At 41.5% G+C, this 26958-nt stretch overlaps 1 protein-coding gene across 1 annotated transcript in view; it reads right to left on the reverse strand.

The window, feature by feature from the left end:
* The window catches only part of efna2a (ephrin-A2a), a 255598-nt gene extending 232825 nt beyond the window's left edge, over nucleotides 1-22773 (reverse strand). The window contains exon 1 of the mRNA XM_034195458.1: nucleotides 21954-22773. Coding sequence (XP_034051349.1) covers nucleotides 21954-22084 — 131 coding nt within the window. The 5' untranslated portion in view covers nucleotides 22085-22773. The remainder of the gene's footprint in view (nucleotides 1-21953) is intronic.
* Between the last annotated feature and the right edge of the window lie 4185 nt (nucleotides 22774-26958).

Consider the following 26958-nt stretch of genomic DNA (forward strand, 5'->3'; position numbering starts at 1 on the left):
ACTCTTTTACGACAATGAACGCTGAGCCATTAATTATACAGAAAACAAATCAACACAAACGTGCTGATGCGAACAGCTTGATGCTAACTTTAACATTGAAAATGCCATAGACATGCTAACGTGTTAGCAGCGGTCCCGTTTTTAAGTTATAAAATACATCTATCAACTGTTTTGGAAGACCATAACAGGTCGGTTTAACATAAAACTATTAAATATTACTCACAGACATATGCTCTTCAGGGTTTTAGTGGGGAAAAATTAGGATAAAGCGAAATAAAACAATCAATCCACGAATCGTAGATCGAAGCACTGCTTCGACCTGCGAATCACTGCTTCGATTGGTTCAAGGTTCAAAGTAAAGCCGCTCTGCAGAAAAGTTGATTACAGACCCGCTGCAGGTCTGTAATCAATATGGAGAAATGATCATTTTCCTGACAAACACCCCCCAAGTGCGTAACTGCAAAAAAGCCTATCGGACATGCCTCATGACAAACCGGCCTGACTTTGTTGCAGTCACTAGTAATCAGTGGTGTCTCTGGGTGAAAACACGACTTTTTTCGTGTGTGTGTGTGTTGTTTGGTTTTTTTTGTAACGAGTAACGGCATGGAGAATAGAAAATGTATCGGAGTAGAAGTATTCAATTGAGGTTGGAAATGTAGTGAAGTAAAAGTGAAAGTAAGCTGAATTTAAAAACTCAAGTAAAGTCTCCCAAAACGTACTTAAGTACAGTAGTGAAGTATTTTTACTTCGTTACTATACAACACTGATCAGACGGGACTGTTAGCGAATCTCACAGATTACAAAAGAAACTGGACACATTTCCGGCACAGAAAGTTTTCAGAAATAAGTTTGAAATCCTCTGCCTGGGGGGGATTTTAAAGGTTTTCATTGCATGACATGACTGTTAGCATGTCCATCAGCGCCACCTTCTTTAGCATCTTCCTCCTGTGCATCTGGAGGAATATCAGAATGATGCACTGGTTATATGGCATACGTCATATCTCAAAGGTGAAAAAGAAGTCAGCAGGTTATAGCACTTTCTCTCAGTTCCCTTTTCTCTGGAATATCACTGGTCTAAAGTTGTTAACATTTTAAGTCTACATAATTATTGTGTTGATAGTATAGAGTTTTCATGATAAATCGTATACATCTTTCTTTTCATGTTCCTCTGACTGTTCATATGAGTGTCTCTCTTTCACCTGTTTTTTTTTTTGTAACACTTTAAACATCAAAAGGTAACACTTAGTAGCATAGTAGTAACATATGTTAAAACGAGAGCCAATCGACCATTTCAAACATCATTTTCATTCTCAGTGGCCCAAAATTAGTAAAGTTTGACTACATTTATTTCAGAAGTATTTTGACTATAGACCAGTGTAACCTGCCTGCTGAGATTTGACTTAATAAAACACATCTCTTAAGATCCCCATACTACTGCTGACTTCGACTGCTGCTAAAACCGTAGTAGTAGCCTATAAGTAAAGCTTGTGACATCTCGTTTGGATAGGGTAAAGACAAAGAAAAGGTGAAAATGTGCAAAAGAATATGAGAGTAGAACACTCATTAATCAGTGTAACTACAAGTACCAAACAGCTGGATTACATGCCAACACAACACACTCCAAGTTACACTCACCAGCCCCTTTATTAGGTACACCTTGCCAGTTGGACCACCTTTTACCTTCAGAACTGCCTTAACTCTTCATGGCATAGATTCAACAAGGTGTTGGAAACATTCGTCAGAGATGTTGGTCCATACTGACATGGTAACGTTAGGCCTTACTTGTATGAAGCACCTTGAGGCAACTTTGTTGTGATTTGGCGCTATATAAATTAAAAATGAAACAAATGGTAGTACCACGTAATTGCACATTCAACCAGTTTACTCATTCTCCTCTGATCTCTGACATCAACAAGGCATTTTCATCCACACGACTGCCTTTCACTGGATATCTTCTCTTTTTCGGGCCATTCTCTGTAAGCCCTTGAGATGGTTGTGTGTAAAAATTCCAGTAGATCAGCAGTTTCTGAAATACGCAGGCCAGCCTGTCTGGGACCAACAACCATACCACAGCCAAAGTCACTTAAATCCCCTTTATTCCCCATTCTGATACTCAGTTTGAACTTCAGCAAGTTGTCTTCACCCCGTCCAGATGCCTGAATGCACTGAATTGCTGCCATATGATTGGCTGATTAACCATTTGAGTCAACAAGCAATTGAACAGGTGAACCTAATAAAGTAGCTGGTGAGTGTATGCATGCATTTAGATATAATTTATATTAGCAGTATTAAGCACATAAATGTATCGATATTGTGATGCATATCAAGTATTGGAGGTACTTCAGTAAAGTACCTCCAACAGTAACTTAATTTGTAGTTATTAGAATTTGAAAGTAACAGTACTTTAACTTAAGTAGTGTTTGTGTTTAATCTTCCCACTTGTTAAATTGCTTTTACTGTGAAAGATGTTCAGGAAAATAGTTACTGGAAGTACAGTAGTGTTCAGAATAATAGTAGTGCTATGTGACTCAAACGATTAATCCACGTTTTGAGTATATTTCTTACTGTTACATGGGAAACAAGGTACCAGTAGATTCAGTAGATTCTCACAAATCCAACAAGACCAAGCATTCATGATATGCACACTCGTAAGGCTATGAAATTGGGCTATTAGTAAAAAAAAAAAAAAGTAGAAAAGGGGGTGTTCACAATAATAGTAGCATCTGCTGTTGATGCTACAAACTCAAAACTATTATGTTCAAACTGCTTTTTTAGCAATCCTGTGAATCACTAAACTAGTATTTAGTTGTATAAACAGTTTTTCATGATTTCTCAACATCTGCGAGGCATTCATTTTGTTGGTTTGGAACCAAGATTTTGCTTGTTTACTAGTGTGCTTGGGGTCATTGTCTTGTTGAAACACCCATTTCAAGGGCATGTCCTCTTCAGCATAAGGCAACATGACCTCTTCAAGTATTTTGACATATCCAAACTGATCCATGATACCTGGTATGCGATATATAGGCCCAACACCATAGTAGGAGAAACATGCCCATATCATGATGCTTGCACCACCATGCTTCACTGTCTTCATTGTGAACTGTGGCTTGAATTCAGAGTTTGGGGGTCATCTCACAAACTGTCTGCGGCCCTTGGACCCAAAAAGAACAATTTTGCTCTCATCAGTCCACAAAATATTCCTCCATTTCTCTTTAGGCCAGTTGATGTGTTCTTTGGCAAATTGTATCCTCTTCTGCACATGTCTTTTATTTAACAGAGGTAATTTGCGGGGGATTCTTGCAAATAAATTAGCTTCACACAGGCGTCTTCTAACTGTCACAGCACTTACAGGTAACTCCAGACTGTCTTTGATCATCCTGGAGCTGATCAATGGGTGAGCCTTTGCCATTCTGGTTATTCTTCTATCCATTTTGATGGTTGTTTTCCCTTTTCTTCCATGCGTGTCTGGTTTTTTTGTCCATTTTAAAGCACTGGAGATCATTGTAGATGAGCAGCCTATAATTTTTTGCACCTGCGTATAAGTTTTCCCCTCTCCAATCAACCTTTTAATCAAACTACACTGTTCTTCTGAACAATGTCTCGAACGTCCCATTTTCCACAGGCTTTCAAAGAGAAAAGCATGTTCAACAGGTGCTGGCTTCATCCTTAAATAGGGGACACCTGATTCACACCTGTTTGTTCCACAGAACTGATGAACTCACTGACTGAATGCCACACTACTATTATTGTGAACACCCCCTTTTCTACTTTTTTTTTTTTTTACCAATAGCCCAATTTCATAGCCTTAAGAGTGTGCATATCATGAATGCTTGGTCTTGTTGGATTTGTGAGAATCTACTGGTACCTTGTTTCCCATGTAACAATAAGAAATATACTCAAAACCTGGATTAATCTTTTTAGTCACATGGCACTGCTATTATTCTGAACACTACTGTAGCTTCAGTGCAAACACTGATATCTAAGAAAGTAAAAAATAAAGACTTGTTTAAAGAAAATTTGATTTATTAATCTAAATAGAAAAATAAGCATTTTTTACAAAAGAAAAAGTGTCCTATTTTGGGAAAATGTATCTCACTTTTTATTACGTTTTTCCACCTAATATCAAGCTGTATTTAACCAGTAACAAAGAAAGACAATGGATTTCAAATCATCCAAGCAAAGGAACAAGATTGGTTTACTTATTTTAAGGCAGAGGCTAAACTTAAAATAAGAATTCTGTCTAGTTTTAAGGTATATTTTGATTATTCGGTGCATAGACATTTTCCTAGTTTTGAGAATTCTAACCAAGTACATTTTTCTTACCCCATTGGCAGATTTTTTTTTTTTTTTTTTTTTTTTTTTTTTTTTTTTTTAATTACAAGACAATTTAGCTACATTTCGGATTATTTGTCTTATTTTGAGAGGGATAGTTTTTGCAGTGTTTGCACATTGAACTTTATGGCCTGCAGCAACAGAAAATTCTGTTTTTAAATTGTGCTTTCCACAAATTTCAAGGCTGCCCAGGCTATATAATGGTACGATGAACTCTGATGTTACAGTACCACAGAAAGCAGAATAAAAGCTTTATTCGCAGGAGTAACCAAAAATGACTGGAAATTACATGAGCTCCATCTGCTTTATCTGAGGGATGGCAGCACAAATAATTCAGTCACTCCTTTGTCTGAGTCTCCTCTAATACTATTGGAAATTCTGGATGAAGATCAATTTTTTTTCATTATTTGCCCAACACATGGTAAGTGCATGCACACATACACCCAGCAAACAGAAGAATGTTTGTGATGCTGTTGCACGTGAAAAAAATGAGCCAAACAAATCGCACATTCTAAAGATTAGCCTGGTTGCCAAACAGCCTTACAAATATTTTTAACGTAGAAGTTGCGGGGGTCAGCTCTTAAAGGATTCGTAGCATTCTGTCAACGCAGATGAGTCCAAGTCAAGTGTAGAACAACCATCCGGTCTCTATTTTAAATGCCAACTTTCTCACTCTGAAAGCCGGAGGGCATCTTTAACGCGGGGCGAGGCGCCGCGCAGTACCGCGCTAAAGGCCACCGCTTCTCCTCCACGTTCTTTGGCTGCCTCCATCCAACCAGCCGCTTCCTACAAAACAACAGTGTGTCTGTGCGACTCTTCAAGGGAGCGCACGTAAGACTCCTCCACCGCTCTCGTCTCTTGGTTATACACTCCACTTTTTGTCCTTCTACATATTCATGCTCTGAGCTTCTGTAATCCTTCAAGTGGATCTCGGCATTTTTCCATCTTCGTTGTCTCTCAGGATTCAGGACAGTCATCTGCGTGTTATTATCAGTCTGCAGCTGGTGTGTGTGTGAAGAATGAGCATTCCGGGGTCCCATCAGAGTGACGGGCTTCCACACACACACACACACACACACACAACTGAAAGGGCCCCATTCTTACGCTCGGCTAACACAATCAGCACAGGGACCTGAAGGATGGTACTAGAGGGGAGCAGAAACAAGATGGAGCGGGAATGACAAAGCCCATTGTTCTGGATGTATGGCGGCTGTCGGATGCTGTCCTATTTTGTCCTTTCGTTCATATTCTCGTTCCGTCTCCCTCTTTTCGAAAACCTTATCTCTCTGACTTTCTCTAAGCTCAATCTTTTTCCTCTCTCGGATAAAATGACGTCTCCTGGGTTCTCCCCCGTGTTGTTTTGGCGCGCTAACAGTATCGTCAGCATCGCCGCTGCGTTCGTTATCATCAGCCGTACCTCATTAGCGAAAGCAGCGGCAGCGGCGTAGCAGCTTTACATCTCTCCTCCAACTTCTTGAGAGTGGACGTCACATCATGATGTGCTGCTGACACGCCATGATATGTTTCTGCAGCGCGCACAGACACTCTCAGCTGGGGGTGGGTGGGGGGGGGGGGGTGCACGCAGGATTGGTTATGTGAGGGGGAAGAAACAAAAATGTGAATGCTGTGGGGAAAAAAATGCACAGGGACACACTGGTTTCATGTACTTAGGAGGAAGATCATTTTTTGTGAAAACCTTCTTTGAAAGAGAAATCATTTCTAAGACAAGGATTATGATTCTAAGCCACGACTGCAATAACAAAGAATAAAAACCTTAATCCAAAGGTGACAGGGAGATAGTGCTGCTGCTGCTGCTGCTGAGAAGGAAATCACTGGGATGGAGACAGCTTTCAGGCTGAGGTTTTGGGTGTGTGAGTGAGTTAATTGTCACTGCATGACATGTGACTCAAACAAATAAACTCCTGATGATGTCACATTATTATGAAGAACATAATACATGTAGAAGAGAAGTATGGTGTTATTTCTTGCTGTAACAGAACACACTCCACCAAGATTTGCTTCACATTGTGTGTGCGTGTGTGTGTGATTGTGACTGCTCCAGCAATTATGCAGTTATCAGCAACCAGTGACTTTTGTTACCTTCAGTTTATTAGCGTGATTGCTTTGTAACAGTCAGTCGCAGATGTAACCACAATGTATTGGAGCAATTACTGTGTAAGGCAATCACACTTAATGTTACATTCACAACTCAGTGCATCCGTATTTGTTATGTTACAGCCTTATTCCAAAATGGAGTAAATTCATTTTCTCCCTCAAAATTCTACTCACAACACCCATAATGACAACATGAAAAAGTTTTTTATTTTATTTTACAAGCTAATTAAAATTTTAAAACGAAGAAATCACATGTAGATAAGTATTCACGTGCTTAATACTTTGTTGATGCATCTTTGGCAACAATTACAGCCTCAAGTCTTCTTGAATATGTTGCCACAAGCTTGGCACACCTATCTTTGGGCAGATGTGCCCCTTCCTCTTTGCAGCACCTCTCAAGCTCCATCAGGTTGGATGGGAAGCAGCGGTGCACAGCCATTTTCAGATCACCCTGCGAGGAGAAGCTTTTTTCAGCGACTCTTTGGAGTGATTGTTTGGACGGAAGTGAAGCAGCTAATGTTCAGGCCACAGACCCAGGCAGGGAGACACAGCACCCAGTGTCATCGAACAGACAGACGCAATCTGAAATTCTTCACATTTGGATATATACACACACCCAGTTTGAGCAACAGAGCTTCTGCAAATTTGTCTTAGGTAGGTAACTGAAAATAAAATGTGATGTAGTGTACCATTAGCTTAGCCTTTAGCTGCAGAATCCCTCAGTCGAGCTGAATAAACATTTTATATTTGTAAATTGTTCAATCTATTTTTACTAAATAAAGCTACAGTACACACTCAGCTACAGCTGAGTAGGGGGGCAAAGCTCTCGATTTACCGATCGATCCTCACCTATGGTCATGAGATTTGGCTCATGACCGAAAGAACGAGATCGCGAGTACAAGCGGCCAAGATGAGTTTCTTCCGCAGGGTGGCTGGGCGCTCCCTTAGAGATAGGGTGAGGAGCTCAGAGTCAAGCCGCTGCTCCTCCACATTGAAAGGAGTCAGTTGAGGTGGCTCGGGCATCTTTTCTGGATGCCCCCTGGACGCCTCGCTGGAGAGGTGTTCCGGGCACGTCCCACTGGGAGGAGGCCCCGGGGAAGACCCAGGACACGCTGGAGGGATTACATCTCTTGGCTGGCTTGGGAATGCCTTGGGGTTCCCCCGGAGGAGCTGGAGGAGGTGTGTGTGGATCGGGAGGTCTGGGCGGCTTTGCTTGAGCTGCTGCCCCCACGCACCTTTAAGTCGCACCTTTTTTCAGTATTATCAGCTCTTTAATGTGTGATTTTTGTACATTGTCATAGTGTAATTTTTATTATTATCATTTATTATTAGAGATTATTTTGATTAGAGCTTGGACTTCTGGGAAAGTTTTATGGAATGTAGGAAAAAAAGTAAAGTATATTTTCTGGAGTATAAGTCGCACCTTTTTTCAGTATTATCAGCTCTTTAATGTGTGATTTTTTTTTTTTTTTTTTTACATTGTCAGAGTGTAATTTTTATTATTAGAGATTATTTGGATTAGAGCTTGGACTCCTTTGCTGCTAAATGAATTCTCCCTTGTGTGGCAGTAAAATTGGCTCAAGTGAAATAAAGCGTTGTCACGGGTGATGAAGACACGGGCGTGACACCGCGTGTAAAACAAGATGTTTGTGTCGGATTATTTCCTGTAAGCTTCCCTCCTTCCTGTGAGCATCAGTCGACTGACAGTAAATACAGGAGAGGCTTCACACGACAGAAACAAAACTGAACGCCTGCCGAAACCTTCTTAGTAATTGATGATGATTAACTACGACTCAAATCATCACTTCATTTAGTCATCATGGCACCGCCGCGGAGGGTGACAGGAGGTTTATGCGTTTTTCGGTCTGATTGCGTAAGACAAACCTAATGCTGCAACGGACGTGAAATTTGCGCACAAGATAAAGTGTGACTGTAGCTCAGCCTGCAATCAGTCACGTCTCAGTCCTAATCAACGTGGTTCGAAGGATTCTTAATCACTGTGACCATTTTAATACTTCGTCATATTCCTGCAAATGACCAATGTGGACCAAATGAAAGATGTGGATTCTCTGTTTTTTATGTTTTAAATGACTGAAACATGGGGGTGTTTTTGACACTTTCAGGTGTATTTTCATTGATTACATACCTTAATGTGATACTAAAAACCAAGGGTGGTGTCATCACTAATGTCTACCAGTCTGCCTAAAATGATGTCGAGCAAACATCTCACCAGGCGTGTTGCCACATATGTCACACAAATTAAGCTAATGTGACTTTCCAAAGTGGAGAAATGATGACGGGTACGAGGGTCGTGTTTAGCTATACTGACAAACAGCACAATTTTAATTTTACATTCTTTGTCACACAATAAAGGTGAGGATTTACTATGTGTCTATTTTGGACATGGATACACAGAGCCATACATATATATTTAGATGTTGACAACTTTTGTTATTTGAGTTTTTACCTGAGGCCATCGGGTATTGCAAAGGCTTTTTTTCCGTCTGTCTGTGCTCAACATAACTCCAGTCCTATTACTGCCAAACTCTTGAAATTCACAGGGAACATTCTTGGGACACAGACCTTAGACAAGTTCAAAGACGGCTGACCTTGATGTATTTTAAGAGGTTTAAAAAGTTGCATTTTTTTCTAATCTCATCCATTTAGTTTTTGAGTGACACAGGTGTCAGCCAATCAGAGTCAAGCTGGACTGTGACGTTAGTCGCTAGTCTCTTCAAAACTGCTTCGTTTTGTGTGTTTATATATGTTTCTCATATACTATGTAAAAAGTGGCAAGAAATAAACACTTCTAAAACTGAAAACACTGTTTTTGGAACCGAATAACACTTCTGCATTTATTTACAAGACATTTCGCAGAGGTTAGCATGGTGATGTCACTTCCTGGTGTAGCAACTTGCTAACAGCTTTGTTTCTCATATATTATGTAAAAGGTAGCGAGAAATAAAACACTTCTAAAACTGAAAACGCTGTTTTTGGAACCTAATAACACTTCTACATTTATTTACAAGACATTTCACAGAGGTTAGCATGGTGATGTCACTTCCTGGTGTAGCAACTTGCTAACAGCATTGCTTCTGATATATTATGTAAAAGCTAGCGAGAAATAAAACACTTCTAAAACTGAAAATGCTGTTTTTGTAACCTGATAACTCCTCTGGAGTCATTTACAAGAACTTTTTGGACATTAGCTTGCACGCTAATGTTTGCTAACTGAAAGCTGACTTCATTAATAACTGCAAATGCACAGAGGGTGATCACCAAATAATCCTTGATTTGCACAACACAAACAAATGATGATTTGATTTGAACATGCACAAATTGTACGTAAGACAACAGGATCTTAATAATTAATTAACCAACCAATTATAAAGAACACAATGCTCGTATGGCCGAGGGTATTTTAGCATTGCATTATATTTTTATTTTTACAGATTATTGGACAAAACAAGTGAGGAAAGCCACCAAGACACGCCTGATGATTCTGAAGGAAGTATAAGCTTAAAAAATAGTAGCATGAGAAGATTGAAAAGTTCCCAGGGGCTGAAGGAAGACCTAGAAAAGATGTGGAAGTTAAGGGCCACAGTGATCCCAGAGGTAATAGGAGCTTTAAGAATCATGTATCTGCATTTGTATCAAACCACTTTAGAAAGACGAGATGAAATATCTATATATACACAGTAGATGTTTCGTCTAATAAATGCTTTTTGAATTATACACTCAATATAAGTAGAATCAGGTTTACTGCTAGGTTTTCACTTGCAAGGAATTTGCTTGGTTTGATGGCGCGTAACAAGAGCCATAAACACAGTGCAAGGTCATTTCAACAGTAAAGAACAGCAAAGTGCAGTGAGAAGCATTTTGCAGGCAACGCAGTGAATACAACATAATACAATAAACGACAAATTCCAAGTTGCTGTTGGAGCGTATGACAGATTATTGTTATAGTCAGTCCCGGATTTTATTGATGAGGCCAAATGCAGTCATCAAGAAGCTGTTCTTTCGTTGTGAGGTTTTGGTTCTGATTTAACAGCAGCCTCTAGCCAAAGGGGAGTAATACAAAGAGTTTGTGACCAGGGTGGGAGGGGTCATTCTATTCTATTTATTTATACAATGCCAAATCGCAATGCACTATGCATCTGGAAAGTATTCACAGTGCTTCACTTTTTCCACATTTTTCATGTTATAGCCTTATTCCAAAATGGAGGAAATTCATTTTTTTTCCTCAAAATTCTACACACAATACCCCATAATGACAATGTGAAAAAAGGGGGGGGGGGGGGGTTTGGACTTTTGCAAATTTATTAAAAATAAAAACTGAAGAAATCACGTGTACCTAAGTATTCACAGCCTTTGCCATAAAGCTCAAAATTGAGCTCAGTTGCCTCCTGTTTCCACTGAGCATCCTTGAGATGTTTCTACAGCTTAATTGGAGTCCACCTGGGGTAAATTCAGTTGATTGGACATGATTTGGAAAGACACACACCTGTCTACATATAAGGCCTCACAGTTGACAGTCTAAACTGGGCAATCAGGGGAGAAGGGCCTTAGGCAGGGAGGTGACCAACAACCCGATGGTCAGTCTGTCAGAGCTCCAGCAACCACCTCTGCAGCAATTCACCAATAAGACCTGTATGGTAGAGTGTCCAGATGGAGGCACATGACAGCACACCTGGAGTTTGCCAAAAGGCACCTGAAGGCCTCTCAGAGGATGAGAAATAAAATTCTCTGGTCTGATGAGACAAAGACTGAAGTCTTTGGCCAGGCGCCATGTTGGGAGGAAACCAGGCACCATCCCTACAGTGAAGCCTGGTGGTGGTACCATCATGCTGTGGTGATGTTTTTCAGCAGCAGGAACTGGGAGACGAGTCAGGATTGAGGAAAAGATGAATGCAGCAATGTACAGAGACATGCTGGATGAAAACCTGCTCCAGAGTGCAAAGTATTGAGCAAAGGCTGCAAATACTTATATACATGCATTTGCATATTTTTAATTTAATTTTTTATATATATATATAAATTTGCAAAAATTTCCAATAAACTTTTTCATGTTGTCATTATGAGGTGTTGTGAGTAGAATTTTGAGGGGAAAAAAATGTATTTACTCATTTTGGAATAAGGCTGTAGCATAGCAAAATGTGTAAAAATTGAAGTGCGGTGAATACTTTCCGGATGCACTGTAAGGCATCTCACGGCATTTCACAGGAGCAAGGTCTAGACTAGAGGTCAGCAACCCTGCTGCTGTTTTCCATGTGTACCTGCTGCACCCACAGCGAATTAGTCATATCTGATTCATAGGTCTTGAGCACACCTGAAAAAGTTCAGCATTTTTTGTTTTTTTGTTTTGTTTTTTATTACAGGAGGAAACCTCAAGCAGAGGAGACTCAGTGAGGTGACCATCTGCTATGACCATTTGAAAAAAGACCAAATAAAAAGCACAACACAAGATTGACAGAACATACAACATCATTACAACATTGCAACTAAACAACCATAATAGTTCAGTGAGTAGATAATAGAAAAAAATGACAACTCGGGAAAAATTAAGGGCCATACTAAAATATGAAATGGATGAAATAATCATCACGAAATGGGGTAAAATGTAACAAAATGGACCAGAGTGAACCAGACTGACTCCAAATAAGTACTTTTATTGAATGTTGATTTTTGTTTTTTGTGAGATGAGCTCAGTAGATGTAGTAGGGGCAGGTGTGCCAGATGAATCTTCAGTCAATGGGTCTGTCTGTCTGTCTGTCTTTTATTTGTAACATTTTACCTCCATTTCGTTATTATCAGTCCCTATTTCGCCCCATTTCACTAAAAAAAAAAAAAATAAAATTACTTCATTGAATCATATTTGGAGTCAGTCTGCTCCATTTTGCTATGCTTTACCCCCATTTCCTTATTATCAGTCCCCATTTTGCTTAAAAATAATGAAATAAAAGTACTGAATTGACTCATATTTATTCATATTTGGAGTCAGTCTGAGTCAGTCTACTCCATTTCATTACATTTTACCCCCATTTCGTGATTATCAGGCTCCATTTGGCCCCATTTTGCATTTTAGTATAGCCGAAAAATTAGAGAAGCAATAACATACAGTCATTACTATGTTAGTGATGCCACATCAATTATTACAGGATAAGAATTTCCAGGACTTTGTCCCATTCCAGATGAACCTCCAACCTTTTCCTAAGATGCCAATCATTCTAATAAGGTGAGTTCCAGGGTTCTGTTCATCAGTCGCTGTATTTCATGCAGTCACTCCAGGAGTTTCTGGGTCTGCCATTGATGAGGCAATGACTGCAAGTCTTTGGGACTAGAGCTCTTTGGAGGATCCTTGGGTACCACTGTAGCAACTATTTGTCAAATGATGATGCACATCGGGAGACTCTGATAAGAAGTGCCGCTTGTATTTTAAGCTAGCATCAGGTACGACATATTGGCCATGTGACATGTTTCTTAGGGCATATTCTGGTGAGTAGCTACCTTGATGTTGAGGTCTTCAGTGGCTCAACTAGGCCAAGAGGATGTCAATGTTTCACCTGGCTGCAGTAGACAGATGACTACTTTTCCATCCATGACCCGGGGCAGTTCCACAGTGGGGTGGGTGCAGTGATGTGTGGCAACAGTGCATGCTCCCAGCCTCAACTTGACTCCAGGATTCTGTCGTCACTTGTCAAGCCTCAAACCTTGAATGTGTTGCAGCCAGTGGTCGGCACAGCTAATCAAAAGGTTAGCTTCGATAACAGATAATCAGCTAACTGAAAAGTTATCTTTTATAAAGCTAAACCAATAAACTACCCGAAGATTTATCAGAAGCTACAGCTAACCGATAACTTTCAGTATTGTCTCCGGTACACTTGCAACTACTAACAAGCTGATTTTGAGTTTTTACACCACAATCGCTTCTGGTAGCATGAAAGGCGACCACAGACCCAAACAATAAGTCATCACTTCTGTCTTTGAGCACCCTGCCCACTGCTCAAAGCTTCTATTTACTACATAGCTTGCAGCACAGAAGCAGTTGAGAGGAACAGCAAAGCTCAACTCTCTACTCAATAACAGTGTCGCTGTGAGGTGGAGGTCTTGGAAAATAAAGCAGTGCTGACTTATGGTTTTGAGTTATAAATAAAATTAATACCGATAGAATAACTCCATGTCAATTCTGCCATTTGTACAAAGTTAAAATATAACACATATCTTTTAATTTTAAATAATGCACTAATTCTGAAGTTTTGTAACAGACAGATGCCAAAGGGATTATGGGTCAAATGTGCCTCCACTAACACTGATTGGTTGACTCATTCACTCTATGTAAAAACCAACACATTAATGTGATGTGTGTGTTGATGTTTACATATAAATGTGCTTTTGTAAAATATGCCAATTTTTTTATTTGTAAAAAAAGGCATTTGCAAAAAAAAAAAAAAAAAAAAAAAAAAAAGCCAAGTTGTAATTAGATAACCGTCTGATATAACTGGTGTTAAAATAAATAGAACACTGCCATCTACTGGTGCCCAGATGCTCAGTACATAGGGCAAATACTGCCATGAACACTAATGGCCAGTAGAGACCGTGAAAACTTGCCGAAACAAAGTTCCAGATAATACTACGTTTAAGATGCGTGGAATTTAATAAACGCAAACTGAATTTCAGACATATATATTACTCTAGAACAAAGACGACAGACAGTGTTTGACATAAGCAAGATGTTAAAGAGCAAACAGGAATCAATTGCAATGATTCCAACTGAAAATAATGGAGAGGCAACCTGGGCTTCTTCTGGCATTTTTACATAAACCAAACAATAACAATGTCTATAAACCCAGAGAATATATTCACGAGAGTTTTAGGCACAATATACAAAGAGTTTAATGTTGTTGTCCGTGTGGAGCCTGATCACAGCATCTCAAATGCATTTCTTCGGTCGTGAATGTAGTGAGATTGCCCATAATGCACTGGGCACAGCATGTCCACACTGAAACCTTCAAAATTAGTGCATTACTTTAAAACTAGAACATATATCTGATATTTTCACTTCATAAAACTTCAGACATGACGTTTAATTTAAATAACTTATCCGAAATTAGTTTGGTTAAAATTTTAACCATAAAGGTAAAACTGTATGCCTCTGGATGACTTGGGTGATACTGCCAGAATATCTGTATGGGGTCAAAAGAAATGACCTTTTTTCTTTTCTGGGGCCAGTTCTCCTTTGCCTGCAGAGGATAGAGCGGTTTCTTCTAGAACCAGCTCTCTTCTGTATGTAAAGGACAGAACTGTGTATCTACTACAAAACGTTTAACAGGTAGGTACTCAACTGATTTTAGACTTCATAAATGTTAGTAAATGTTCAGTTTTGTTTACTACATCTAGTGGTCTAAAAATTATCGGCAGATAATTGGTCTGATGATGGTCTTCAAAGTTATCTGAAAAGCTAATCTGATCATGAAAACATTATCTTTGATAATTAGCAATTAGAGGATTCGCGGAACTGTGCCCACCACTGGTCACAGCTAACCTTTGCTGGCTTGTTTTTGCTGATCACCTGACCTTTCCTGGTTGTAGACTTCAGTTTTTGGCCAGGTAGCCATTATGAGTCTGTGTCACTATGTTATTCTTTGAGACCTGCAGCTTAAATCTTTTGATGGTTACCAGTTTGTCTGTTGAATTCCTGCACCGAGTGCAACTAGACTTGGTTGTGTGAAGGGTCTTTTGACAACAGTGAGAGGACTAAATGATAAAATTAACAACTTGATGCGCATTTTGAGGCTGAGCACAGTCTGGTTTCTCCAAACCACAACCAGAACCAGAAAAAGTGTCAGCACACAACCTGATATGGTGCAGCTTTACGCAGAGGAAACGATAGCCTGAGGGCAGGATGGACAACATGACGGCCTTTACAACAGCACGCTAACCACATCCCAGTGGAACCCGCAAGACAGAAAGGAAGAAAGGAACAGAGAGAGAAGTGGAGGAGGTGGCGGTGGGACAGAGTTGAGCCAGGGGAGGTTTAAATCTGACAGACTGTCAGTAACCGAGCGGGGGTGTCCACTAGCTGCCATGTAAATCAGATGCAAATCAACGTATATGTGTGTGTGCAGCGTGGCTGAGAAAGTGCTGCACGGCTCCGCCGCAGGGGGACGCGACAGAAAGACACAGCGTCCACGGGTTTGTGTGCGTCTCCAAGGAGAACAATTTTTGTCCAACAGAATGAGGGCGGCGTCGATCAGGAGCGCCGCTAACTGACATGGAGTTCCTCAAAAGAAAGATGAAGCGAGCAGGAGGCACAAAGAACAGAAGGAAAAGAAACTCCTTTGAAGGATAAAATTGTGGGGGATTAGATAAAGCGCTCCTTCTGGAGCACTGAGCCGGTGTGAGCGTGCAGGAGAGCCCATGGCTGTGAGCGCATGAGCTGCTCGGGGTGAACAAAGCCCCTCACCTGCGAGCTTTAGAACGCTGCTTTAAGAGAGGCCAAAGAATAGCTGGGGGTTTTTTTTTTCTTTACTCAATAGATGGCCTGCATCTTAGTGTGGCCCAAATCTATGCATGTGCAAACAGCCAGGAAATGGGAAAAAATAAATAAAAAGGAAGCAGTTTTTTTTTTTTTTTTTTTTACATGTGTGTGTATTTGTGACCTACATCAGCTGCCACTGATGTGTGTGTGTGTGCTTCTCCTGCACGCCTTTCCAAAATGTGGCACAAATCCTTTTATGCGGGTGTGGGAGATTTCCAGATTGTGTTGTGGTGTTGCAGCATTGTGGTGATAATGGCTATTTACTACCGTTATTGTGCAGCGGCACATATCTCATCACAACAGGAGGACGGACAACGCCGCCTCTGTGTGTGTGTGTGTGTGAGAGAGAGAGAGAGAGAGTCCTGCTCCCCGCCGTGACCAAAAGTGGCCCGGGCTGTTTGAACTGGATTATCTCGTACATTTTCTATTAGCCGGCGAGACCTTGAAAGAGATCACCTGCAGAGAGCCGAGGCCCTTCGTCGAAAAAGTTTGACCAATTTGTAGTGCGTCTCCTCAGTCGAGGAGGAACATTTGTTTTGTCCGTTTTAAGTTTTTGACACATATAGGTACGGTCGGACATCCGGGTCCCTGATGCGCTCGCACATAGCAATGCGCATAGTAACCAGCAAGCCGCTAAAAACAAACTGCTGTTGCGCTCATTTCCTACTTGATGTCCATTGCGCTCGCATCATTCTCCCGTGTTTTTTTCTACTTAATATACACCAGTTTTCACCGAGAATATCACGATCATGTGTTGCAGTTGGCTGTACCAACCACGATAAGTTAAAAGATCAAAAAGTGCATTTTTTCGAGCTCCTAAAATGCGACAAAGGTCCAGACAGAAGGGATAAATGGCTGACTGCTATCAGCCAAGTAAACAAGGATGGTCATGGGAATAATGCCACCGGATGGCTAGTTGGCATCGTTTATGGTCGGAACTATGGTGGTATCTGATCGTGTTCGAACCTCCGACTTTCATTCTTGGTTAATGAAAACATTCTTGGCAAATGCTTTCACTTTCATCCATCTTGCTCCGGTCCAAGAATTTAACGTCTAGCGACACAATATGAATGCCCCCAGCTGTCCCTCTTAATCATGGCCCCAGTTCAGAGAAAGAAAACCCACAAAACAGAACCGGAGTCCTCTTCCGTTATTCCTAGCAGGGGTATTCAGGAGACCGGGCTTGCTTTGAACACTCTAATTTTTTCAAAGTAAATGCTTCAGACCCCTGGGACACTCAGCTAAGAGCATCGAGGGGGCGCCAAGTGGCAGAAGTTGGGACAGACAGCAGCTCGCCTCATGGTGGGCCGTCAGCTCGATCCCAAGATCCAGCTACGAGGTTTTTAACTGCAGCAACTTTAACTTTAACTGCAGCAACTTTTGCACACCTATCAAGGCTCTCCACATACTCATACGCCATTTGGCATGACCAAATCAGCAGGGCTTTGCGAATAAACAGCGATAAAGACGACTATATCAACAACGGTTGTGAGTGCGCGTACAGTTTGTTTTCAGTGGCGATCTGAAATGGCAGCCGTAACTAAGCAGAAGTGATGTACGCCCCACCGTACCTATTCAGGTTGCTGTCAGAGATAAAGTTCCGGTGTCACCGACTAAATGGACCTCCCTAAAAATCGGCCACCTTTTGCATCTGCGCATGTGTCATTAGCCGTGGTTCACAGATTAACACCTTGTTTCTGCTTCAAACTGCACTCCAGTCATCATCTATCTCACTGACAGATATCTGAAGCTTTTGTACAAACAATCATTTCCACATAAATTTAGCATTATTTCATCATAAAAGGCAGCAGAAGTGATCAAAGCGCCGCGGCTAAATGAGCTGCAAGATGATGTGTTCACTGCACGTCGGTCATTTCAAAGCGTCACAGAATTTTGCCAAATTTCTGCTTAAAATGGCCTTGTTTCTGCTTAAAACTGACTTTAGAATGATTTAAGAGGTTTTACCTTTATCATCTGATGGTTAATAATCCCATTAATCCATTTGATTGCTTTGGGTGAAGACTCTTTGTCAAACATGCTGCTGTGGTCCGAAATGTCGCATGTGCAGATGCAAAAGGTGCCATCAGCACCATTAATTAGCAGGTAGAAAACTTCTTAAAATGTCATTAATTCAACAAGAAATAAATAAAAAATTGAGCTGAAGTAAAGTCGATCAAAACTAATTGTTGTAAATGAAAAGTATTGCTAATGTTGACAGACCATATGGAGCAGCAGGGTTGTTTCTCTGTTGATTAATTTGGCAATTTTGTAGATTGAGAGAGGTGGGCAGAGGCTCCTACCAGCTGTTTTCTGGAAAGTACCAGATATCCAGATCTCAGCAAGAAGATCCAGGGTTCAAAGCCCACCTCCCCATTTCTCCTTGCATATCTGGATTTGTGAAAAAAGTGCTAATAATGTGAAACTGATCAAATGTATTTTTACTGAAGCATCAGCAATATGCTTCTGTACATACCATAGCACTCAATCATATTGGTTTTTTTGCAGCATTTTATGATTTTTTTTAGAAGCATGATTTTTTTTTAAACCATGCTATCAATTTTTGTACTGTAGTGTATTTATATCCAAGAAATTGCAATAAAAAACAAATTATAAAAAAAGGTTCATTGCATTTTCCCAGAAATCACAGCAGCTCTTTTTGCAATATTTTGTCCAGGCAACAGTCCAAATCAGAAATACATTAAATTTACACTGATATAAAATGAAAGAAATAGCAAAACTTCATATTTGAGCAGCTGGAACCAAATGACTTTGAGTAGACTTGATTGAAAAATTACTTAAATGAACAAAAACCTATATATTGAAAAATTGCAACAGATGTGAAGTACTACAAGCAGAAGTAAACGTTCTTAACTTTGTCCATGAAGATGTGCATTAATTATGAAAATTCATTTAGCTTTTTTCCAAAATGCTTTTTTTTTTTTTACCCTGCATTATTTTTTTTCTTTGCATAATTAAGTGTATATTCTCAGTTTTTAGAAAACTTCACCCCCCCCCCCCCAAAAAAAAAACAAACAAACAAAAAAATACAGATACAATGGTTGTGTTTCTGCAGATGTACAGAGAAAATGTTCACAAATAAAATCAAACTACAAATCAACTAAGATGTTCTGGTTTACTTCAGAAAATTCCACGGGCAATCTGAAAATTAATTTGGCCTCACCTTTATTAAATTACATAACTTAAATGAAATCCAATCACCTAATCCATAAACTGACACATGGTTGGGAGTTCTAAAACAATAAATCTTTCTATAAAGCAAGATGTATCTGTGTGTGTGTGTGTGTGTGGTGTGTGTGTGTGTGTGTGTGTGTGTGTGTGTGTGTGTGTGTGTGTGTGTGTGTGTGTGTGTGTGTGTGTGTGTGTGTGTGTGTGTGTGTGTGTGTGTGTGTGTGTGTGTGTGTGTGTGTGTCTCGCATATCTGACTGTCAGCTCGGCCTCGGCTTTCGGATATGGCTCACACATGGCACGATGATGTGCATTCCTTTTTATGAAAACTTTTGGGATTAATTTTCAAAACCTTTATTTTGAAGTCCTCATCATTATTGGCATAATCCGGAACCACACCAGCTTCGACAAAGATCATCAACAAAGCTCCCACTTTTCCAAAGGAATACAAACTTCCTACGGGCACTGCACTAGTTGTAATAGCCCATGAAAATAAAGGCAAAAATTTTGATCTATTAATGCACCCGTGTCCCTTAAGGGTCTCCACAGATTGATGATATCTATCCAAAATAAATAAATAATAGTTGTTTATTTAATTTTTTAGGACAGTTTTGTGCATGTGGTGTCAGATGCTGATTCTTTGATAAATCACAAGATATTTAATGTCTAATGTCTGCAATCATCTGCAAAGGTGCGCGTGATGCTTTCATGCACAAACAGGAGTCATCAGGGATTTATCAACCAGCCTTATGGCTAATGGTCAATCTGTTCTACTACCTGAGGTACAGTTTCCACAAACAAAAGGTGGAACATTAATTTCCAATGGATGATTACGAGTTGAGGTGGTGCTGGAGCCCGTCCAACCATACAAATGCAAATATTCTTTGGAGTTTCTTTCTTACCTAGAACGTTCTTCAGAACGAAGCAAAACGCTTAAATCACATAGACAACTTTGAGTGGTCATTATGTCATTACATTTATCTCTCTTTTTTATATTAACCATTAAATTCTCCGGTAGTAGTATCAATATAGCATTAGTTTAAAAAGTGCAATTTAAAAAAGTTCTGTAATGTAGGTCAACCTCTATAAGCATTTGTCTAAACCACTTAAGTGACATCTATTAGTCCTCAAGGGCCTCTTCCTGGTCTGGGGCCCCAAGCAGTTGCCTACATTGCTTGGAAAGGAGTGCTTCTGGCTGTGACTGCAAATACATCCATACTGAATTTCTCTGCAGTGTCTTTGAAAAATATGAGATTTGGTAGCCAGCACTGGCCCAAAGCAGCACCCCCCCACCCCATACACACACCAAAAATGCTGTTATGCCAGTCGTAATATTGAGTCATAAATGCATATAAATCGGGTTTGCATTTGTTCTTTCACCAGTGGGACGGTCCAGCAGAAAAAAACTGCTCCGAGTCCTGAAGAGATAACATTCAGAAGGGTTTACTGTGGGGAAGGAATTATCAAAATTAAGTTCATATTTCAACTAATTATACATAAGTATGAGACACAATCTATATTTTCCCAGTCTACAGCTGTCTGGCCTTGGCTGTGGAAGAAACCATGAGTGATGGACTCATTCGCTGCACACTCCGGAATCGGAGGATAATCACCGACACCAATGGGCCTCAGAGCCTATATTGGACTTACATTAAGTCAACTTGCAAGTTTTAACTCTGTCAGCCTTGACCCATGCCTGAGTAAAGCTCCTAATCTAATGCTCTCAAGAAACTCTGAACATCTGTGCAGCTGCTTACCTTAAATTTTGAAATTTAAACTTTTTGTTGTTGTTGTTTACAGCGCCATGGCTGAGCACGAATGCTGGCTCTCCCATCTCATTTTTTTTGCAAAAACTCCCCAGTACCCCTCTGTGTTTTAGAATTAACTTCACACTGGAGCTGGAAATGAATGCACAGTCAGTGTAAGTAACCACAGCAGGATAGGCCTGTGCATGTGTGTGTGTGTGCGCACGCAGGAAAAAGGTGATAAGCAATGACAGTGCCAGGGACTAACAGGAGGTGGAGGAGGAGCCAAGCTGGGCTCCGGAGCCTCGATTCATCACTTTAGTGCCAATGCATTTTTGATGTGCACCTTTTTCGAGTTCGACTTCGTGTGATCCTCAGTGAGCTTCCGTATATCTTAAATTTACCCTGATGTCTGCAATGTGTAGGTGCATGTGTGCAGAGAAAAAAAACAGAGCAGAGGGGGGGGGCTGGGGAGGAGAAAATGTTCCCCCTTGCCTGTTAAATATTTGAGTAGCCTTCTGTGGAAAAGTGATGCAGTCAGAGACAGAACTGTGCAGGTTGTGTTGATGCAGAGAGAAAAAGAGAAAGAGAGGAGAGAAACACTTTCACTGTTTATTTATCTACCTGAGAGAGAGAGAAAAAAAGAGGAGAAAAAGGAGAGAAAGAGGCCGACCAGGTTGTCACAAACCATTAGACGGATGGACCCAGTGCACTCTGCCCCATGTCAATGAGTGCGGCCCTGCTGTGTGTGTGTGCGCGCGCCCGCACCCTTGGGTGCCTGTTTGTTTATTTCAAGATTTTTTTTTTTTTTTCTTGCACAAGCCATTGAGAGAGAATGTGTGCTTGTGTTTACTGGCACAGATCCCTGCGAAACAATCGCGCGCGCGCGCGCACACACACACACACACACACACACACTGAGCGTGAGTGCTGAGGCTGGTGGCCCGAATGTCGTCACAATGTTCATGCGCGCCAAGCCGAAATTCGAACTTGCGTGCGTGCGTGCGTGCAGTGTTAAAAATCAGACGTGAACTCACTTGGGGTTGGAGCTGTTCCAGTAGACGGCGTGTCTGTCAAATATGATCTTCTCCTCCGCCCACACGCACACCCACGACAGGACGGTGAGCACCATCACCTCCATCACGCACCTCTGCCCCATCGCAGACATCCGGCGAGCAAATCTCTCTCTGTGTGTGTGTGTGTGAGATCAGGGGTCCTGTGCGTAAAAGAAATCCCCCTCTAAAGATCGTCGCTGTCCGTCCGCGCGCGTGTGCACTAATCAAGCCGGCGGTTTTCCCCAAGTCATGCTGGGACTTTCAAACTTACTGATGAGCTTCACCTGGCACGGTGCCGCCGCTGCGTGTGCGTCTCCTCTGAACAGCTCCCAAACTTTTTCTCCCATTACGCGCGGCCGAGGAGAGACGCGCCGCTCGCACCGGAGGCGCGCGCAGATCTAACCGGCGATGTCTTTGCTCGGCACGGCCTCAAAACTGTCCGTCATCTTTCCGATCGCCGCCGCCTGACGCTTCGTTCGGCTCCTCGCAGATCTCCTCTCGGACTGTCCGGAAAGTGCGTCCGCGTAAATCCCTCCCCCTTCCTTACTGCAGATTCACTTAACACACTCCGTGCGCACGGACGCGCTTTTTCGTTTTGGTCCAAAGTTATGGCAGCATCCTTCGCTCCCTCCTCCTCGGATCCAGCGCCGCCTCTTTAACTTCTCTGTGCGTCACGCCGCGCGGCGCAGCCGGAAACCCGCTGAGGATCAGCAGCTTCCAGCCCGAACACGCTCCCAGTGAAAGCTTCGTCTGTGGCGGCAACACGATCCACCGGGCGGGATCCTCATTTGGTGCAAGCAGCTCCCCCCTTCTCCTCCCTCCTCGATCCATACATCTCTCTGTTTGCGCGCAGGCGGGGCGTAAAGCTGTGCCGCGCGCACCCTCTGGGGACTCGGGCTGGCTGACTCACTGCGCTCTGCTTCCATCCAGAATACAGCGGAAATTAGACGAATTAAGTCCATATTGTATTTAATAAAGAGGCATTTTAATATGGCAGAAATGCAAACATGTCCTGTTTTGCCTTTATATCGTTGTCCAGGGGTGGCCACAGAGTTTTTTGACTGGGGTGGCCAACTTACACATCTGAGAAGAATTATGTCTTCACCCCCCACTTCAGGGATGCTAACCCAGTTTTCTTACTTTGAAGCAAATAACTCATAGCCATTTCATGTTTTTTTTCCTCCTTGCTTTGTGAAAGATATAAAATGAAATATATTTTTGAATTATTGGCATATTAAACAGCTCAAGTAGAAGAAAAAAATTATGTAATCACCAAAAAATGTAGCAGTAGTAGTAGTAGTAGTAGTAATGGTTCACGAACCTCATCAGGTGAGACTCCCCTTTAGCTAACCTGGTAGTGCATTAGCCTCATGAGCGAGGAATTGAGTGTTCGAATCCCACCCGGAGCAACAAAGATGTTACTCGGTTAAATTAACTACCAACCACCTTTATAAAAAAAATGTCCTTACTACTCGCTTGCTTACTTGTACATACTTTAGACAGGGTAGAATGTTAGTACCTACTGAGTATTCAGATAGAGGGTACAACTCTACCTGGATGGGGCATCATTCCCTTGCAGGCTATTTCCACAGACAAGGCTGGAACCAATTTACAGCTGGATGAGTGTCTTGCACAAATCTAACAGAAACACCTGGAATTAAACCCCGGTCTGTATCTCAGTCGTTCAACTCTGACGTAGCCACACGCTCCTGCACCAAAATCAAGCTGGTTCCAGATTTCTCAAATAGCGGTTGACGGATCACCTTGGCTGGATGGAACTTTGTCACAGAGCAAACAGACAAATTTTCAATCAGACTTAGATCTGATCTCTCATTGAGCCATTATGCTTCTTTTCCTGAGGAAAAGAAGGTGATGATCTATTGGTTAAGGTGTTGGGATTGAGTCCAGAAGATCATGGGTTCAAATCCCCGCCTGCCTGGAAAATCACCAAGGGTCCTTGGGCAAGGCCTTTAATCCCCTATTGCTCCTGGTGTGTAGTGAGCGCCTTGTATGGCAGCACCCTGACATCGGGGTAAATGTGAGTCATAATTGTAAAGCGCTTTGAGCGTCTGATGCAGATGGAAAAGCGCTATATAAATGCAGTCCATTTAAATGCTTTGAAACGTTTTGTGCGGTAGCGAGATGCATCATCATCTTGACGTGATGTCATCATCACCCATATTGATTTTCAAGTGACAGCCTGCCATATGCTGTACATCCTCATTTAGTGCAGCAGATAACAGAATATTTGCAGTGGAATCCTTCAAATCCAGCTACAAGCACCAAAGTTTGACTGTGTATACCTTTTGGTACATATTTTACAAAAATAACGTTAGCCATTTGAATTTTCAATAGGGGGCCAAGTAGGGGTCAATTGAAGAACTGCATAGGGGTCAAAAAGTGTTCCAATCATATTGAAAGCTATACCACATTATGTGTCTGATCACAAAGATTCCAAAAAGGTATAGTTTGGACTATGACTGAATGTTCTGGAGTTATGGGCTAAAAACAGCAAAAATGGCGACAAAGGTCACTTTCAGTTTGTACAGGGGTCAAAAGTTAAAGTTGCTCCAATTATGGTAAAACATGATTCAAATTATTGGTTGAGTGTGTAGGATTTTAAAAAGGAATAGTTTGCACCATGTGTTATGGGGTAATATATGTCACATGTCATAGACGTCGGATGTCAACATTGTTTGACCTTTACTTTGGAGACCAAACATTCAACACAGAACTATTCCATTTGTTAATCCTATTAGTTCAACCAATAATTTCCACCACATTTTACCAAAACTGGAGCAACTTTAACTTTTGACCCCTGTACAAACTGAAACTGACCTTTGTCACCATTCTTGCTGTTTTTACCCCATAACTCCAGAACATTCAGTTATAGATAGTCCAAACTATACCTTTTTGGAATCATTGTCATCAGATACATAATGTGGTATCACTTTTAGTATGATTGGAACATTTTTTAATTTTGACCCTGTGCAATTCTTCCGTTGACCCCTACTTGGTCCCCTATTAAAAATTCAAATGGCTAAAGTTATTTTTCTACAATGTGTACCAAAAGGTGTACACAGTCAAATTCTGGTGCTTGTAACCGGAAAAACAAACAAAAAAAACCCCAAAGATTTAAAGTGGACTCCCAAAATTTCCTCTATACGAGGTCTGTCCATAAAGTATCGTACCTTTTTATTTTTTTCAAAAACTATATGGATTTCATTCATATGTTTTCACGTCAGACATGCTTGAACCCTCGTGCGCATGCGTGAGTTTTTCCATGCCTTTCGGTGACGTCATTCGCCTGTGAGCACGCCTTGTGGAAGGAGTGGTCCCGCCCCCTTGTCAGATTTTCATTGTCTGGAAATGGCGGAATGAAAAGGACTTTTTTTCCATCAGAATTTTTTCCAGAAGCTGTTAGAGACTGGCACCTGGAAACTATTCGAAAAATTTATCTGGCTTTCAGTGAAAATTTTACGGGCTTCACAGAGAATAAGGACTTTAACTACAGGTTTAAGGACCCCTTTAAGGACGGTCGGTGCGCCGCGCTGCGAGCTGCGACGATGCGGCACAAACCACTGGATCATTTCTAAGCTGATGGCTCTGTGGATACGAGACTGTCGTGTGCTCTTTCTCTGGTTATCACAAGACCTGGACATCAGCCATTTTCCGGCAGATTTCACTTTTAACAAGAGATTTTGTCATGGAAAGCCGCGCGGAGGCTTCGCGCGTCACGACCGATTCGCTGATGAAGCGAGACAAAGGAACACCTCCGTTTCGGAGTGTTAGAGGACAAGTTGGGACATGTCTATCTCGGCTTTTAGTGCTTACCAGTCGAGTGAGTATAAAAGAACTTGAAATCCGACGAGGGGGCCGGACCACTCCTTCCACAAGGCGTGCTCACAGGCGAATGACGTCACCGACAGGCGTGGAAAAACTCACGCATGCACACGAGGGTTCAAGCATGTCTGACGTAAAAACATATGAATGAAATCCATATAGTTTAAAAAAAATAAATAAAAAGGACCGTTAATTTATGGACAGACCACGTATTTGTATTGTCGAGTGTGTTGGTAGCATGGCCCAAGCAGAGGGTCGCCCCTTTGAGTCTGATCTGCTTGAGGTTTCTTCCTCAAATCATCAGAGGGAGTTTTTTCTTACCTCAGTCTCCTGTGTGGTTGCTCTAGGGCAGGGGTAGGCAACCTGTTCCAGAAAGAGCCATGAGGGTGCAGGTTTTCTTTGCAGCCACTGACTCCACCAGGTGATTTTACTGATTAATATCACTTTGAGCAGATGGAATCAGTTAATCAGTGAAATCACCTGGTGGAGTCAGTGGCTGCAAAGAAAACCTGCACCCTCATGGCTCTTTCTGGAACAGGTTGCCTACCCCTGCTCTAGGGGGTTGGTAAGGTTAGACCTTACTTGTGTGAAGTGCCTTGAAGCAACTTTGTGATTTCGTGCAATATAAATGAAATAAATTGAACTAAGTGTAGATTTTGTGAAATCTTCAAACAAGCAGATCTGGTCGCTAATTACAGATTTTTTTTTTTTTTTTTAAAGGCTTTAACTTCACCGCAGCTAAAACGTCACTGACTTTTTGGTGGGTTATTTTGCTGGACACAAAGTCCGTGGCGTATCAATTTGACTATGCAGAGGTTGGCTTGTGAACACAGCGGCCTGATGGATGGGCTCAAGGCGAGTGTCTGATGGATCAGTGGAACAGAGGAGTCATTTTCCATCAGTGTCCATTTGGCCCAAAGGACAAGCAGAGACGGTACAGTCAAAAACCTTTGAGCCATAAAGCTTCAGATAGCAGCACCTGACAGAGCGCTGCCACCTCTCTGTGTTGCGTGCGCCCACCAGCTACGCTGAAAAAAGATACACCCATATCCACCAAACCGCTTGCATGTTTATTGTTTATTATTTTTTGGATAGGTCCCTTACCAAAAAAAAAAAAATTATATCAGACAGAACGGTGCTATAG

The sequence above is a fragment of the Thalassophryne amazonica genome, chromosome 19, assembly GCF_902500255.1.
Source record: "Thalassophryne amazonica chromosome 19, fThaAma1.1, whole genome shotgun sequence".
In the NCBI taxonomy this organism is placed as follows: Eukaryota; Metazoa; Chordata; class Actinopteri; order Batrachoidiformes; family Batrachoididae; genus Thalassophryne; species Thalassophryne amazonica.